The sequence below is a fragment of the Anomalospiza imberbis genome, chromosome 2 (assembly GCF_031753505.1).
Source record: "Anomalospiza imberbis isolate Cuckoo-Finch-1a 21T00152 chromosome 2, ASM3175350v1, whole genome shotgun sequence".
Taxonomy (NCBI): Eukaryota; Metazoa; Chordata; class Aves; order Passeriformes; family Viduidae; genus Anomalospiza; species Anomalospiza imberbis.
In genome coordinates this window covers 107702763-107720512 of record NC_089682.1, presented here as the reverse complement: position 1 = coordinate 107720512, position 17750 = coordinate 107702763, and the positions used below count along the sequence as shown (strand labels likewise).

The window sequence follows — 17750 nt, the reverse complement described above, 5'->3', positions numbered from 1 at the left end:
GTTTGATTTGTGGTCTAGCTTCAAAGAACACAACCTGGAATTGCTTTTTAAATGTAGAACCAATGTCAGTGTTCTAGCTGAAAAACTTCTACGGAGATTTCTTTGCCTTACAGATCAAAATAGAGCTGCCCACTCAGTTACATGAAAAGCATCATTTGTTGTTCACATTCTACCATGTCAGCTGTGATAGCTCAAGCAAAGGGAGTACAAAGAAGAAAGATGTTGTTGAAACACAAGGTTTGTACACTAATGCCTTACTTTCAGTCATTACTAGGGAAACTTTTTTGGAGTATGCTTATCTGGTAACCCATAATTTCTGTGATCCATATAATGCTTTCTAATTACATTGGACTGACTGAAAGATTTAATAAAATATTTCTTCTAATTTAAATGTTTCAAATTTTGGTTTAGAGTGTCCATTAAATGTACAGTGGTTTTCAAAATCAGTGACAATTATTTTGTGCTTTCAGTGTTTTGTAGTTGAGTTCAACTCATTTGGCCTTTACAGTAACATTTTATATTTTATGAATTAGATGTCAGATTTATTTGGTAAGACTTTTCTTGTAAGGGTATATGTGACATTTCATAATATTTAAAATTACTTGCCTTTTATATTCTGTAGTTGGGTATTCTTGGCTTCCTTTGATAAAAGATGGAAGAGTGGTCACCAATGAGCAACAAATCCCAGTGTCAGCAAATCTTCCATCGGGCTATCTTAGTTATCAAGAAGTGGGTGTTGGAAAGGTATGTTGTAGAAAATGGCTCTAATCTTAAAAAAGAACCCAAACATAGTGGAGAGAAGGTTTGGTTGTAATTCCCCAGTCTACTGATAAGATTTAAGTAATTTTCTAATAGGATTTATTTTCTTTTATCGTTGAAATGGAATGCTTAGCAAAAGTCAGATATCCAACCTGGAAGAAACAAAGAAACCCAAAGAGACATGGGAGACAAAAAAAAAAGTATTAGGACAGGTTGAGTCAAATTCTTCTAAAAATCAGAAAGTTGTTACATACTTCTGTTGTTATTTAGCTGATACAATTAAGATATGCTTATGTTTAATTTCCTATAGTAATAATTAAATAGAAGTTACAGTAATTTTTAAACATTTAAAATTATTTTGAGTTTATGAAGGTATGCAAATAATCTGAAGTCCTTTACTAAATTTTTTTTAGCATTTCATGCTGTCTCCTTTCAGTAAGTCCTTTATTCCTGAACAAGTCTTCTTCTCACATCTTGATTTTTGTGATCTCTATGCTTCACAAGTAAAATTTATGGTCGTATTTTTCAAAGCAGAAAGCTTGCATACTTGTAGTCATAAAAATCATACCAAGGAGGATACAAAATGAAAATGTGATAGGGAATTTGACAAAGTTTGAATGCAGAGACAAAATTGACTCATTTTGGAGGAAGAGACCTAAAATCAACAGCAAGAGGTGCTGCTCTCCTCCTGTTCTACCACCTGGTCTTTTTTAAACTCTGCTGTAAGCTTTCCAACCATTGTCTCCTTCACATCTTTCATCTTCTCACATTGTAGGTGTATTCTTTATGCCTCTGCTGTTTGTCTCTGCTCATGCCCATGGGTAGAATGTTAGGACCAATATGTCTAGTGGTAGATTTAGCAATAAAACCTCTCCCTACCTGGCTATCAGGGTCAGGGTTCTCATTCTCAGTTCTTTGGAAATGGGATGAGAAGGAAGGACTGGCTGCTACCTATCAGTGACATATGTTAAGTTTTAAACCTTGTGAGTATCTGTGAGAATCCTTGTGTTATTTTTCTGAGAAAACTAGTAAATATTTCTCTCTAGTCAGAAGTTTCTTTGCAGAGTTGTAGGGGAAACACAAAATCTGTGACTCGCAGAGAATCAACTTTGTTAGCCACCAAGGAAAATACTGTGGGACTTGTAAAATACATTTTAACCTTCATAAATGCTTTTGGAAATATTGCCTGCATAATTTTGCTTTTTTTATGACTTTATTCATTGCACACTGCATTTCTTCAACCTTTTTTTTTTTTTGAAAGAAGTGTTGTTAATGGTACTGTTAATTATTTTATTTTAATATATTACTACATTATTTTACTCTTCCCCTTCGTGTGTGTGCAGCATTCTGGTCCTGAAATTAAATGGGTAGATGGAGGCAAACAACTGCTAAAAATATCCACTCACCTGGTGTCAACTGTGTATACACAGGTGAGTTATAAAGCCAATTAAATTAGAGATCTTTTTAGGAATTACATATATTTATAGTATGTATATACAATCTATGGGAGGATTCTTAAACTCAGTATGCTCACCTCTTTTTTGTCTCTTGGGCTTTTCTCATGGTCTCTTTCTTTTACATCTGATGTGAAAAACAGATCTTAAATAGAAGCTATTCAAAACATGAGCCTTTTGTCTCCTACCATCTGTTCCAATCTAAATTTTCCAGTTAGATGAGAGGTCATAGTTGTCTAAAAGCTGTTTACTGGGATGTCTGGAGAGCAATGAGTCCTGTTAGAGCTTTTCATAGAAAACATAGCATGATAAGTATGCTATTTTCTGCATGCCAATAGGAAGCAAATATAGGTGGCATTTTGTATAGTGGGTATTCAAAAAACACTTGAAATTTCATTTAAAAAAATACAACTTGATAAGTCTTCAGAATAGTGCACTTCAACTATTATTTTTGAAAATTGAATCTATGGACAAAGATATGTATTTATACCTATGAATATTTTTAATGCATTATAGATAGTAATTTTAGATGTTGTTGAATTTGTTGTTCTTTTTGTCTTTGACAGGACCAGCACTTGCATAATTTTTTTCAGTACTGTCAGAAAACAGAGTCTGGAGCTCGTGCACTAGGAACTGATCTTGTAAAATATCTTAAGGTATAAAATGGCAGTGAATAACAGATTATATAATTCATTTATGCTTTTGCAAAGCCTTGGAGCTTCAGACATTTTGTAGGTCTCATTTTTCAGTGTGAGGATTAGTACTGTGACTATGACTCGTATTAATGGAATATGCTGTGGGAAAAAACCACAAAGATACTTTCTGTCTTAAATAAATTTACAAATGCAATGTAAGAGGAAACCACAAAGAAATAATGAGATAGTATTGCTCAGCTTTATGGGTGGTAATTTCAAAACACTAATGGCTTAGTTTGTCAAAATAATCAAATTGAACTGTGTATGGAAATTGTAAGGAATCACAACTCTTGATTTTTCTAAAATGTTGCTTAGAAGGTCATCATTGTCATGTCTTCAGTTCTCTTTTGGGATTAAATCAACAGAGTGCGTGGTTTCCACTTCAATATTTTCTGACACAGATCACATAGGAGGAAAGACCCTTTTGTCTCCTGCATAGTGTGGATGTGCAGGCAAACAGTCAGAGACAAGACAGCTGCCCAACACCCAACTCTAAATGGAGTTTGACATTTGTTATCTGCATACACGTTCATTCAGCAAATACATTCTTTTTGTCAAATTCCCTTTAATTCCAGGGAATTTTGTGGCATAAGACATTGTAGGATAAGCTTCACATGCTGCCTTTTCTGTTAGAGTGGTTATGTCTGTAGGATCTTTTGCATGTGATGGAATGCAAAGGCATATCTGGAAGAAACTGTCATTAATAATTCACTGTCTCCAATTTCCATTAAGCAGTTAGGGATTTTAGTTCATCCTCAGTTTTAATATAGTTGCTAGTTTATTGTTTAGCAGTAACTAGTATAATTAGTATTGCACTTAGCTCAGGTAAGAAATCTGCATGTTTTTGTGGAACTTCTGTTTGCTAAATATCTGCATTGGTGGATGAAATACCAAAATATATCAATGTCAATCTTAGTGTGCTATTGGGCACATGGACAGACTTTTCACTGAATCATTACCTAGAGTGCTTTTCAGTGGAAAAGTACAAATATTATATATTCTAAAATGCTGTTAATAACACCTAATTTGTATCTCTAATTTACGTTCCTGTAGAAAACATTTACTAAATATTTATATTGGAAAATATCCTCAATTGCTTTCCATGCCATATTTTTGGTAACAACCACCAAGTGGTGCAAGCAGCTTGTATTTTTGGAAAAAGACTTGCAATAAGTTTTTTGGTTTCAGAATTTGTGATTTAAATGCTGGTGATTCACAGGAGTGACAGTATTACTACTCTCTTTTAGAGCCTTCATGCTATGGAAGGCCATGTGATGATAGCTTTCCTGCCAACTGTTCTAAACCAGTTGTTCAGAGTTCTCACCAGAGCAACTCAAGAGGAAGTCGCGGTCAATGTGACAAGGTAAAGAATTTTAAGTGGTTCATAGAGTCTACATGATGACTGGGTTATCACATAAATCTGTGACTGAGTTGCATTTTTGCTGTTGCAATCACTGCAACAAATCTTTATAGGTTTACTTGTTTTCTGACTTCTCTTTAGGGTTATTATCCATATTGTTGCTCAGTGTCATGAAGAAGGTTTGGATAGCTACCTGAGATCTTATGTGAAGGTAGGTAAAAGTAAATTGAATATTTCCTTTTTTTTTTTTTCTCTAAGAAAGAATATATTTGAATTCAGTTGCATCTATTTCATTTCAATTCTTTTGTATTATGCAATAATTTTGTATTTAATTCTGTTTTTCCTCCCCAAGTATGCATATAAGGCAGAACCCTACGTTGCTTCTGAATATAAGACAGTACATGAAGAGTTGACAAAGTCAATGACAACAATTTTAAAGCCATCTGCTGACTTTCTTACAAGCAACAAACTGCTTAAGGTGTGTGTTGAACTGTACTTTTTACTGTATGTTCTTACCTAGTCATAACTGAAGAACAGGAAGTGTATTGAAATAGTTGTTGAACACATGTGGCAATCTTACTGAATTTTTCTTTCCTCTGCAGTATTCATGGTTTTTCTTTGAAGTTCTGATAAAGTCAATGGCTCAACATTTGATAGAAAACTCTAAAGTGAAGGTATGTCAACTTTTGCAAAAAAATATTCTAAGGAAGATCTATATGGTCTCTTCTTTCCCCAGTCACATGTTTCTTATTGCATATTAGAAAGAAAGGGAGAGAAAGAGGCAGCAGGAGAAATCAGTTGAAATATTAGATGGAAGAAACTAGAGGGCTGGATTCACCATTAATATAAAAGAATAGAAATCCTTAAAATCCATGTAGTAGAGCAGCCTATGTAAGGAATCAGACTCTCTGTATTAGGAATTTGTAATTCTTGTGATACAAAGAAGTTGGGAGCAGTAGATAACACTGCAGATTTTGATGTAAGTACTATCCAAAAAAAGTGGGCTTTTTCCTGAGCAGTACTGTAGCTGTGATATTGAATGGACCTGAGAACAGTGAGTCATGAAATTTAGTCTTCTGCATCTAGTAAGAAATGTCAATATTTAATTTTGTGTTATTTCCTACGCTGGAAGGAGAATGCTAAAACTTCAGAAATGCATTTTACTACAAGCTTAGCCTGTAAGCAGTGTTTTTTGCATTGGTGACAACTTCTTAGTTTATTTACTTCTGGATTGAAACAAGTCCTGAAAGTTTCAAGTATACAACAAAGTCTCATCTGTGTAACATACCAGGCTGTTGTGATATTGTTATCACTATTTTCACTGTGCATTTGGAATATAACTGGAAGTCTGAAGTACATGAGGGAAAAAAATAATTGTACAGTGATCAGGAAAAAAGCTTTATAGTTCTGCACTTAATACTCTGTGTTATCATCAGTAGAGTTTGAGTCCCAGTTCAACAAACCTCATTGTCACCTTCTCTGTAATGTGAAAGAGAGGGGAGAAGAACTTCTGCAGTTTGCAAGTATCCTCACCCCTGAACATTGCTTCTGAATTTACAAGCCACTTAAATATAAATTATTTAGCTAGATTTTTTTCTGCCTCACTAGATAATGTAATAAATGCAACATACACTCAGATGTTTCCTGCTTATGATATCTGATAAAAAGATGCATTTCTATGTGCAGCAAAATGATTTCTATAGCCAGCATTATGTTTAATTACTGTCCAACAAAGACTGAGCTACAAGGGCATTGTGGGACACTGGCACACTTGCCAACACAATCTTTAGTTCCTTTTTGTTACTTCTTGCATGAGTACTGTTTATATTTCTAAAGAGATCTTTTTCAGCCTAAATGTCTGTTTTAAATTTTTTTTTTAAATAAAAGCTGGAGGTTTTGGACCACAATTCAAACACAAAAGAAGCAAATTATGTAATCATTGATTTATGCGGGGCCTTGACAATGACTTGTTCTGTTTAGGAATGTTGCATTTAATGTAGCTCAAAAAATTATTTGAATAAAAGTATTTGGATGTTTTGATTCCACATGGATGTTTAGATTTCAGTTTTCAAAAAGAAAAGAGATAATTACCCTACAAATGAAACAATTTTTGTCAATGTCATCAGCCTCACACCACAAGCCATTTACTCTCTTCACACAAAGTACAGAATCTTTAGTGAAGGTAGTAAGATGTAGAGAAATAAAAGAGACTCTGCAGTGCCAAAAAGCTGGAGAGCACTTACTGACCAATATTTGTTAGAGTGTACAAATTCATTGATGGAGATAATACAGGTGGTGAGTGGAAAGTAAGAAATTATGAATGAAGAGGAAATCTTTTAAGCTAATTGGCAAACTATCCAAAGTAAGAGAAAAAGAGTTCTGATTGTGGAAACTTAAAAACACCGAGAGTAAGTTTCAGATGCCTGAAGAGCTGAGATTTTGAAGTTGATGAGGAGTAAGAGAAAGAAGCATGGATGACAATTTCCTCAGTGGTGAAAGCAGTTATTACCAAGATAGTTGCAGAACAGCAAAAAAGGGGTTTTTTTTCAAGACAGAAATACTGTCTGATAATGTAATTGGTATATGTGAACCAACTGGTGTCTGCTTTGGAGAGGAAGATGGATAAAATTAAAAGATTCCCTCTTATTCTTAAGCTTGTGTTATTTATTGCAGTATATAAAAATATTAATGCATTATACTTAGAAGCTTTCATACATGTGGTTTATGTCATCAAAGACTGCCTTGCTTGATTTTCAGTAATAGGTGCTAGTGCACGTTATAATATTTTCTTTTAAAAAAATGATCCTTCCGTCTAGAAAATGAGAAAGTTCAAAAACTGTTTCCTCTCTCCCTGTCAGGTTATCTATATGTTATCTAAAGTAAATTTTCTGATATATTCTAATGTTTTAAATCATATTTAATTATTGTATCTGAATTAATTTCTAGCTGTTGAGAAACCAGAGATTCTCTGCCTCCTTTCATCATGCAGTGGAAACAGTTGTTAATATGTTAATGCCACACATCACTCAGAAGTACAGAGACAATCCAGAGGCCTCAAAAAATGCAAACCATAGTCTGGCTGCCTTTATAAAGGTAAGTACACAAAGAGATTTGGACTCTGTGGTTATTTCAATAATACTGCTTCTTTATGGTTGTTATGGAATCTGAAAGCTAACTCATATAAAGCTGAACATGCATAAAGCCTTTTAAATATAATTTTATGTCCATGTTAAAATGCTTTGAAGTATGATTTGCATGTTCTGTAAATAAGATGACATCCATTCAGAAATGTGGTAATTTAAGAAATGAGTTTGTATTTTATTCAAAATGTATTTTTATTTTTTGTTCTTTTCCGTTTAAAAATGTCATCTGGCTTGCCTTAAAATCCTGCAACAGTTTTCAGCAGTGATTTGTTTGAATACATTTTATTTCACTGTCTTTCATTATTCAGCCAATAATATCTACAAGGGATAAAAAAGGATGGGAACTGAAATGGTAGATAAAACTTCTAGTGGCATGAAATTTTCATTTCTGGCAAGACAGAGTTCTTTTCAAACTGCTTTTTATTTGTGATTTATGATCAGCACTCTTAAGGGACATTTTGGTATTCATATATCTACACATATATTTAGTTTGCTTGTTTTATTGTTTTTTTATATTCAAACTGAAATGTCAATAATGTGTTTGCAGAATAAACTTATTAAATACAGAAATATAATTACTGAATGCAGAGACAGTAGTAAATCAATTCTATCTTGGTTTTACTTGTTCTCCCCAGAGGTGTTTCACTTTTATGGACAGAGGCTTTGTTTTCAAGCAGATCAATAACTACATCAGCTGCTTTGCCCCAGGAGATCCCAAGGTACTCGGTGTTTTTAAACAAGCTATTTTTAAGTGTTGTCTCTTCTTGATGCATGGGGATAAAGTCATGCATTTAGTCTTTTCCCAGTTACATTAGAAATCCCTGCTCTGTGCCTAGAGCAGTTTCTTTCCATCAAACCACCATTTCCTATTTTGATTCCCATCTTCAGGTGCAGTTTTGCCACACGAGTGTGTGAATCACAGAAGTAGTGGGGTGTGGGGGTGCAACACTAAGCAGAAATTTTAAGCATGAGTGCAAGAAGTCTGAAGTTGGCAGAGTTGATATTGAATATCTTAAGCTACGCTTACTGGAGTGGGGAAAGCATGTATCAGATGCCCAAAGAATTTCTGTTGGGTGTCCAGACTTTTCTTACATCAATACATAATAGGATTGTAAACTTTGGACAATGGGAATAGTAAATAGGACCAGTTGTTAAGTATGAGTTATTCTGGGTTTATTTTGTGCTGACACGTGGAACTTTGACAGGTCTATATCGAACATAGTGCAAGACTGAAATGAATCACCCTTTTGTCTTAAAAATTGGTTTTTAATATGTTATTCAAATCACTGCATCAATTGTTTAATTTATACTTTCTTTTTGAAGGCTCTTTTTGAATTCAAATTTGAGTTTCTTCGTGTGGTCTGTAATCATGAGCACTATATACCACTGAATCTACCAATGCCATTTGGAAAAGGCAGAGTTCAGAGATACCAAGGTAAATTCTTCCAAAGTAGTGTATGGCATATTTCTTGTATATCAGCTTTTTATTATTAGATGTGTACACTGTGTAACTTCAGGTTTGTGAGATGATGGAAAGCTTGAAATTGTTAAATACTAGTCTAAAGTTTCAATCCTTTCATTGAAAGTTAAAGGAAGTGCTTAGGTGGCAGAGTAATCTTTCCAAAGAGAGACGTGGTAAACTTATTTTCATATATTTATTCAGGTTTAAAGGAACTCGAGTAGGTCTGTAGATCAATTTTCTGCTTTGATCATATCAGGCCTTCCTTTCTCTAGAAGTGCTAGTCCTTCCACAGCTGGTACCACTGCAGGAAGTTTGTCCATGCCAGGTGCAGAATTTTGCATTATTCCTTATGGAATTTGATTGCCATTTCTGTAGAGTCTAGATTCTTCTGAAATGCAGCTCTGCTCCTTGAGCAAATGGACTGTACCTATCCACAAGCTTCATGAGGGTGTATTCCATCTCCCCTTTCAGCTTGTTGATGAAGTAGTAATAAGTAGAATAGTCCTTGGGAAACTCCTCTTGCAGCTGTCTCCAAGTAGGGTACAAACCATTAGCCTCCAACTTTTGAGTGATCCACACAGTTTTTTTTCACATTTGGGTGTCTCCACTTAGACTGAAATGTCCCAGCTTGGATACAATGACCATGTGGACATCTGCTATTCTCCCCTTAAAACAGACCAGTCTTAAAACATGATTTACCCTGGGTAAATTTATTTTGACCATTTCCAGTCACACTCTTCTCCTTCACTTGCTGAAAAATGACTTCACCATGGCTCAACAAAGGTGATAATGAGCAATCTTCCAATGGTATCAATTAACTCAGTGTCTCATCTGGTGGTGTGGATTTACATGGCTGGAGGTCGCTCAGGAGATCCCTGACCTGATCCTTACCCACTGGCACTAATTGTCTTTCTTGAAGGTAGTCTCTGGACTGTTAAGGCCTGGGACTCATGTCAGAGAAGGATAAAGTAACAAAGCCATGGAGTACTTCAGCCTTACCCAAGCCCACTGTCTCTAAATCACAATGCCCATTTAGCAAATATCCCATATTTTCCTTATTCAGGGGTTTAAGGCTAATGTAGTGGTAAAAGCTCTTCTTGTTGTTATTGATGTCCATTACCAGTTTCAGCTGTAGCTGAGCTTTGGCTTTACTGGCACTCTCCCTGAATACTTCTGTACTCCTCTTTTGTAGCTCGTTCTCGCTTCCACTTCGTGGTTCTTTGTTTTTTGGTGCGTGTAGGCGCTCAGCCATGGAAGTCCTGTGTAGCCCAGCTGGGTTCCTGGTACATTCAGTCTTGTGCCAAAACAAGTCATATGTTAGCTATTGCTTCTGTGGCTGTGAAGACACATTAGTTTCTTCCAGACACTGAGCTACAGCAGAAATCACTAAACAGGGGCAAGGAAGGTGCTTTTACAAGGAATGGGTAAACCTGCCTAACATATTTTTGTAGAAGAGCTGTTTTTTTTGTCTGAAATATTTATTCAGTAGACTCTGCTAGTAAGTAAAATTGAATATCACTAATTAACACTTCCATCAAGTTTGAGCGAGATAAAGCAAGATTTGAGACCACAAGCTGAACAGCTGCTTAGAACTTCTTTCTGTCTTTGGCGTTTTCAGCCTTCGGGAGTGTCTTGGATAATAACACTGCATAAATATTTTCATAGAAAAGAGACTGTGAGCTGCTGGCTTAGGGAACCTTAGAAAATAGCAAAACCAGAGAAGACAGTATTTCTGATTGCGCAATAAAGAAGAGTATAAAATGCTCCCTGGGAGCTAGGAGTTCAGCCAGGAAAGAAGACCTTTATAAGAAGTGTTTCTGGCTCTGTTTTGCTGTGTTGAGCAAAAGATATCTCAGGTGATGAGGCTGGCTCTTAAGTGTGTCACAAGAATGCCTGTAGAATGTCTGTAGAATGGCTGTGCTGTCTCAGATATGCTTCTTTCTGACTTAAGGGATTGCCTTACTCAGAGAGTTCTTTAGAAAATGAAAGTACTGTGTTGAGCAATGACAGTGAACATGAGAAACTCTTGGACACCTCCTCAGCTGACATTGTAAACATATATATGTTCTAATAAATGAGCCCTTCAAGCTGAAGTTTCTCTAAAGATATCATATACTCAGTACATAAATAAACTGGATTATTTTATTACATGAAAAGTACTTTGAAGAGGGAGGAGTGTGACTTTGTTGTGTCTGATGTGCTGGATTTTACTTCAGCCTTAAGTTGATTGATAAATTGAGTTAAATAGAACTATTCCTTATGTGAAATTTGTATTTTACTTCCAGACCTTCAGCTGGACTATTCATTAACTGATGAATTCTGTAAAAATCACTTCTTGGTTGGGCTGCTTCTAAGGGAGGTGGGCAATGCCTTACAAGAGTTCAGAGATGTGCGGCAGATTGCCATCAGTGTGCTCAAGAATTTGATGATAAAGCATTCTTTTGATGATAGATATGCTACCAGGGTAAGTCTATTGCTGTGCTAGTAGTACAAAATAATAAAGATTAGGTGTGCACACATACAGGAGGTTTTTTCTTTCATAGAGGAAACCCTTGTTAATTTTCAGCAAAATCATTTCTGCCCAGACTGTGATGAAAACTGTATCGAGACCAATCTGCAAATTCCATCTTTTTAGCAAATGAAATGACAAAATACCTCTTAATATAATTATATGTGGATTTGTATTTTAGCACAGTGTACTCCAACTGCTGTGCTTAAAGTAATCAGATTTTTGCAAGTATGTTTTAAGCTCTTAATTTAATTAAATATTAGCTCTTAGTATTTTCCAGCTGTCTTTCCATCATCTATTATTTATGAAATGGGTTAAAGAAAACTTCAAGTCATGGTGGTAGATTTTGAGTGCTTTTTAATTTTTTGACTCTTTTTAATGTCAGCAGTGCTGTGGAGAAGTCAAAAAATTGTAATGGAAGGTATCATTAATTCATCGAGCTAATATTAATGTACTTGATTAGTTCATGTCTGAAATGACATTAATTTTGGAGTTTTCTGCATTACATTCAGACAGTAAATAACATCTTCTGATCTTCTGTAAATTAGAAAGAAATACAGTGATGATCACTGCTTTTGCCATTTCTGAATTTATGAATGTCAGCTCTGGCTTGGCAAATATTTATTAAGTGCTCTTTTTTTTTTTTTTTTTCCCAATTTAGAGGTGAATAGATTAAAACTAGTTGGTGATTAAAAATTAAAACTGTAGTTTTTAAATGAACTGTTAAACTTTATTTAGGGCCATCAAGCAAGAATAGCCACTATGTATTTGCCACTCTTCGGTCTGCTCATAGAAAATGTTCAGCGGATCAATGTGAAAGATGTTTCTCCATTTCCTGTTAACCCTTCCAGCAATGTGAGTGACAATTTCTGTTTGGTAATTCTGAATTGTTTTTATCATAATTTATTGGTAACCTGTACATGAAACACTGCATACTCCTGGTAATAAAGGAGCTTCATAAGCTTCAGAATTCTGCAATTTTTCAGCACAGTCCAACACTGAAACAAATGGACCACAAAAAGATTGTTAATTTTCTAGAAATTAGAGAAGAACTTAACCCTAAAGGAGTGTGATTTTGAAAGAGCTATAGTGCAAGAGGGCTACAGGAGAATTAATTAAAATGTGATTTGTGAAGGGTATATATTGATACGGTTGCACACAGTTATTGGATTCAAGATTTAATTATTCCTGTATTTTACTCCTGTCCTTATCTTATTGTGTTCCATTTAGTATTAAGAAAAAAAATCTCCTAAACTCTTCAAACAAGATAAATATTTGGGTGTTTGAAATAACAGTAATGTGTTACATTACACAAAAATGTAACACTCACATTACTTTTATTTCAAACAAATGTTACACAGAAAGCTTTGCATTACTTCTCCAAATTGTCCTCTTATTCCAAAGTATGACAGTGAGTCTTTTTTAAATATCTGTTTTATAGTGTTTATAATTCAACAGAATACTAATTTCTTCAATGTTTCCTGAGGTATCTTAAGGTATCCCAAGCTTATGCAAGTATGTGAACATCTCCATTTTTTTGAGCATATTTAATCGAAATTAAAATTTAAGGAAGAAATACTTAGCAAGTATTTCTCTAGAAGATGTGTCATATTCACTAAGTCCTTAATACAGGAAAATAATCACATTTTCCCCTCTTTTTCAAACAGAGCACAAAGGATGATGTGCAGATTTTGCCGACTGCAAGTCAGTTAGTAACACCACAAAAATCAGGAAACACATTGGATAACAACCTTCCTAAAGATCTGTTTGGTGTTATCTCTGGCATTGGTAAGCACTTAAAAAAAGTAAAATAAAATAACTAAAGAGGAAATGTTTTATTTTTTCACTCTGTACATGAAATCTGTCTTTTGAGATCTTTTGGGGTTTGCTCTTCTATATGAAACTAAAACTTTTCTGGAGCAGGGCTGCTTTTTTTTTCCTGTCAAAGGTGACAGTTAAGATATAAAAATTGGGAAAGGTTTTTTTTAATTAAATAGACATGCTACTCCATGGAAGTGTGTATGTATTGCTATATATGTTTTTTATGCATGTATCTACACAGTTGTACATAAGTCTGTGTGTATGTGCTTAGTCACCCTAAGAGACATATATACTTTGCTGAAATTCTAGAATAAGTTTGTCTTCATTAAAAATAAGTGGAATTAACTATTTGCCTTCTTAAAAAATATATGGTAATTTTAAATGTCTGACTGAACTATGGATTGACTTGTTGTATGTATTGTTTGAGATTTTTATGTTGTTTGAGGTTGTGGTTTTATTTTTTTTTTTAGCTTCCCCGTACACCACATCAACTCCAAATATTAATAGTGTGAGGAATGCTGACTCAAGAGGCTCTCTTATAAGCACAGACTCAGGAAACAGTCTCCCAGAAAGACACAGTGACAAGAGCAATTCTCTTGACAAGGTAACAAAAAAAAAAACCAAGATGAATCCTAAAAATGTGTTTCTAAAATTTCATCCTAAGTCTCATAGAAGTCAGCTTCTCTGATCTCTAGAGTTGAATGGGCTTTCTAGAATAACTTCAAAGCAGTATTTTATATAAATCTTTGGCGAAATAATTATCTTGTAAACTCCTTTGGCATTGCATTTACCGAGCTGTTTCACAAAAAAATGCAAACAGATTTTCAATGTAGAGACAAAAGCAGTTGTTGTTTCCTTTGCTAAAGAAAGGCGCTAGATGAAGTGTATTGAATTTTGCTTGAGAGGATTGAATTCCAGTTAGAACAGCTTCTTTGATTTTGTGGAGGCTATCACTCCATCCCTTTCTATGCTCAATATACTTGGTATTTTTAAAATGTTGAAAAAACCAGTTGTTGTGCTTTCACTAGAAAGCTGTTACAAATTAGGAGCTCTGGCTGCAGTAGCTATGAGGTATTCAGTCCTGTCTTTTTAGAGTTTGTGTCAATACTGACCACGTTTCATTTTCTTAGCTCTCGTTGTGCAAGTCACAGCATGTTGACTTTTTCCCCTTGACTCTGACATGCCTTCGTGGGGCAGAGGGAGAAGCTTCTCAGAAGGCACTCTGCTCATGCTTTGCGCCCAAATGGAGAAGAAGAAGAAAATTCTCACCCTCCAAAGAAAAACCGTGTTACTATGGATTTTTCACTTCTGACAATCCCAGCTTTGCCAGAGAAAATTTTGCATACTACTTTCTCTCTTCAGTTACAAGAAGTATCTGGTTTTTGTGCTTGGTATAGTTAAGCTTCTGAGTGAAGTGTGTGGTCAGTAGTTTTGCCGCTTCTTTGCAACAGTTGAATCTCAAACCCAATATATGCAATTTGACCATGTAAAATATGTTCAAATGTCAAACCTGGAGTACATGCACGTGATCTAGTTCAAGTATAAAAAATCCAATCAGTTTCAATAACTGCAGAATTTGAGTCTTGGGGTCTTTGATAGATCTGAAAGTTCCTCTTTGGTATTGACCAATGTAATAAAGAAATATCTTGGAATACACTGTTGCTAAATGGCAATTCTGTCATCTATTACTTAGTTGTCATGTTGTTAATTACTAATGTGTAGTGTTTTCACCAAGTAAAAGGGTTTTCAAAGGAGTCAACATACTTTGAAAATTCTACTCTGGTCTGCCAACTTAGGTAACAGAGGATTTATGTTCTGCATGCTGTTGATATTTTCCCCAAATAATACTTAATCCTGGCTTCTTATTTGTTGCTTTCTGAACTTTTTTTCTAGTAGATCAGTTGTTCAGTGCATGTTATCTCCAAGTTTTTGCTCATTGCTTGATATCATTGTAGTGAACAGCCATCTTTTTGTTCTAATTTTCTTTCAGAATAATCTGTAGCATTATGCTAGTGGAATCAGAATAGACTGGAATTATATCAGTTTCTATTTCAATATGTGTATACTTTATAGGTTATTGACATGATTCTATATGAAGCTTCTGAGTTGCTACAGTCCTGTTTTATCTGTGTGTATCTTCAGCAGTCTTAGTGGGAATATTATCTAGTGCTCTGGGCAGTTTCTTAAAGTGTAGGAAACACAATTCTGTTTCTGTCGCCCATTGATTACCTGCTCTGTTAAGCCATCCAAATGCTGTAGAGTAGCACCTCCTTGTTCACCAGAAATATTTCAAAAATAAACCGTTTTTGAGGTCTTTAGAATCTGCAATAATTGGGTTTATAGAGGCATCCACCTCCTCCTAAATTACAGTAACTTCTGGCTAGTATTCATCATAGTTTCACATCCAGTTTCACTGTGCACCCATTCAATGACTAGTGTGTGATTCACACATTTGCTGGTACCAGATTTACACAGATTGGTTTAGGACAGGAATTCTTTAATGCAACAGAATGCATAAAAAGGGCTCAGCAGTCAATGGTTGCTGTGAAATGTTCCTTCATGGTTAGTGGGTCTCCTGCTTTCAGTTGGGAGTATTCCAGGAAGAGTTTGCTCTAATGTCACTTCCTGCTTTGTCTGTGAAACCAAGTGCTTTTCTCCCTTGAGTCTACCTTTGTATTTGTAAATTTTTTTATAGTAAGAGTTGTACAGATCAATTTTACCAGACTGTTGACTTTAAAGAAAGCTTACTAAATGTCTGGTTCATTTTCCATTTGCATAAGTGGCATATTGGGTGTGAGAATTAGGCACTATAAAGGGCATAATTTGTACTTTAAACAAAAGTTTATACAGTATATCTATAAAAGCTTCAGACTGAGGATTTTTTAACACTTGACTGTGTGGAAATTATTCTTTTACAAGTCTCTGCTCAAAGTTCAATTTATATATTTTTACAATTTTTATTTTTCAATTTCATTTAGTGGTGTACATTTGAAAGACCAGTTATAGAGCTTTTTTCTTTTTGCACAGACGATGGTAATGGGGGTTGCAGATAAACTTCCCATAAGTGTAGGAATTACATTAAAAAATGAAACAGGGAGAGGGTTTGTTTGTTTGTATGTTGAGGGAGGAGGGGAGAGCAAGAGCTAGTTATTTACTAGTACTTAATCTTCCAGAATGCATGTTATTGCCCTTCATGTATGTTTTTCTTGAGGTTCTTTGAATTTTGCTTGAGATCTTTAAATGGAATGAATTTTGTAGAGGCAGTCCTGTCTACAGTTCATCAGAAAGTCTCTTGAAAAGCAAAGGAGCATGTATGTCCCACCTAACAGTAGCATTTGGTTTTCAAGTATTCAGTCTAATCAGAAGGGGAGGCTTAATTTCTGCAATGTGAGTACCTAGGTATAGGTAACTTGCTTAATAATCACTCTTAGGTGACTTTTCCTTTTGCTCCTAGGGGAAAAAATTATATCTAGAAGGAATTAAAAACAAGCAAAGCAAAGAGGCTTAATTTGGTATACTTGGTGTGTGTAATGTGTATTTTAGTGACCTGTCTCTACATGAAACACCTTTGTCTCCATTCTGAGATCCTTTTTCTGCTGCAGGAATTATTAAAGCAATTTAAAACAATTTGGTTTGTTATCAGTTTAAGAACTCTTCAGCCAAAATACATCTGTTTGCTTTTCAGAACCAGCAGAGCAGCACTTTAGGAAGTTCTGTTGTTCGATATGACAAACTTGACCAAGCAGAGATCAAAAGTCTGCTCATGTGTTTCCTTCATATTTTAAGAAGCATGTCAGATGGTAGGTAGTTCCTAGTTCCTGCTTTTTATAAGTTCCTGCTTATAAATGTATAAGTTCCTGCTTTTTATAAATCCAAAGTCATTTGCTGGATTTATGCCTGTTATTTCAGTAACTTCTCAAAATCAGCAAAATATTTTAGGTGTAGGTACCATGATGTTGTTGTTGATGTGCTGCATTTTACAAATACATGTGATCACTCAAACTAAACTCTGACTGAAACCTTGTAAATTTTAAGTACTCATTATTTATTAAAAGTGTGAGGTCAGCTGAAAGACTTTTTAAGAAAGGGAATATTTGTGTGTGATTGTACAGTTTGATTTGGAAAACAGAGGTGAAGAATAATTAATTGTTCTGTAAAAGTGGCTTGGACTAGTTCATTCCTCTGTTCTGCAGAACTTGCTGTATTACAAGGAACCAAATGATTTGATTGTTGTGTATATTTCCATTTCTGGAATATGGGGATGTTAGTGCTTCTTCATTCTCCTGGGATGTTTGTGAGATGATCCATTGAATTTTTGAAAGAGTCATGTTATCCTGGAGAAGGTTACAGAGGTATAGAAATAGGGATGAATGGCACATCTTACTTGTTTGTTAGGATCATACATCTTGGAATCATCCCTGTCTGCGATCAAAAAAAAAATTAATTTTATTAAAAAAAAATGTTGAGACCCATCTGTAAAGAAGCAGGTTATAGGACTAGCATTCTGAAATACGCTGAAGTCTTGCATTGTTATAGGGCTGTAGGCA

The 17750-nt window shown here is 34.9% G+C and overlaps 1 protein-coding gene across 14 annotated transcripts in view; it reads left to right on the top strand.

Moving 5' to 3' along the window:
* Positions 1 to 17750, top strand: part of DOCK9 (dedicator of cytokinesis 9) — a 112902-nt gene that overhangs the window by 68777 nt on the left and 26375 nt on the right. For all 14 annotated transcript variants that reach the window (XM_068182492.1, XM_068182489.1, XM_068182483.1 and 11 more), the window contains exons 20-35: positions 114 to 237; positions 623 to 744; positions 2103 to 2189; positions 2780 to 2869; positions 4156 to 4271; positions 4410 to 4479; positions 4621 to 4746; positions 4871 to 4942; positions 7215 to 7361; positions 8047 to 8130; positions 8735 to 8846; positions 11159 to 11337; positions 12121 to 12237; positions 13050 to 13170; positions 13674 to 13807; positions 16889 to 17003. In XM_068182492.1, the coding sequence (XP_068038593.1) occupies positions 114 to 237; positions 623 to 744; positions 2103 to 2189; positions 2780 to 2869; positions 4156 to 4271; positions 4410 to 4479; positions 4621 to 4746; positions 4871 to 4942; positions 7215 to 7361; positions 8047 to 8130; positions 8735 to 8846; positions 11159 to 11337; positions 12121 to 12237; positions 13050 to 13170; positions 13674 to 13807; positions 16889 to 17003 (1816 nt within the window). The remainder of the gene's footprint in view (positions 1 to 113; positions 238 to 622; positions 745 to 2102; positions 2190 to 2779; positions 2870 to 4155; positions 4272 to 4409; positions 4480 to 4620; positions 4747 to 4870; positions 4943 to 7214; positions 7362 to 8046; positions 8131 to 8734; positions 8847 to 11158; positions 11338 to 12120; positions 12238 to 13049; positions 13171 to 13673; positions 13808 to 16888; positions 17004 to 17750) is intronic.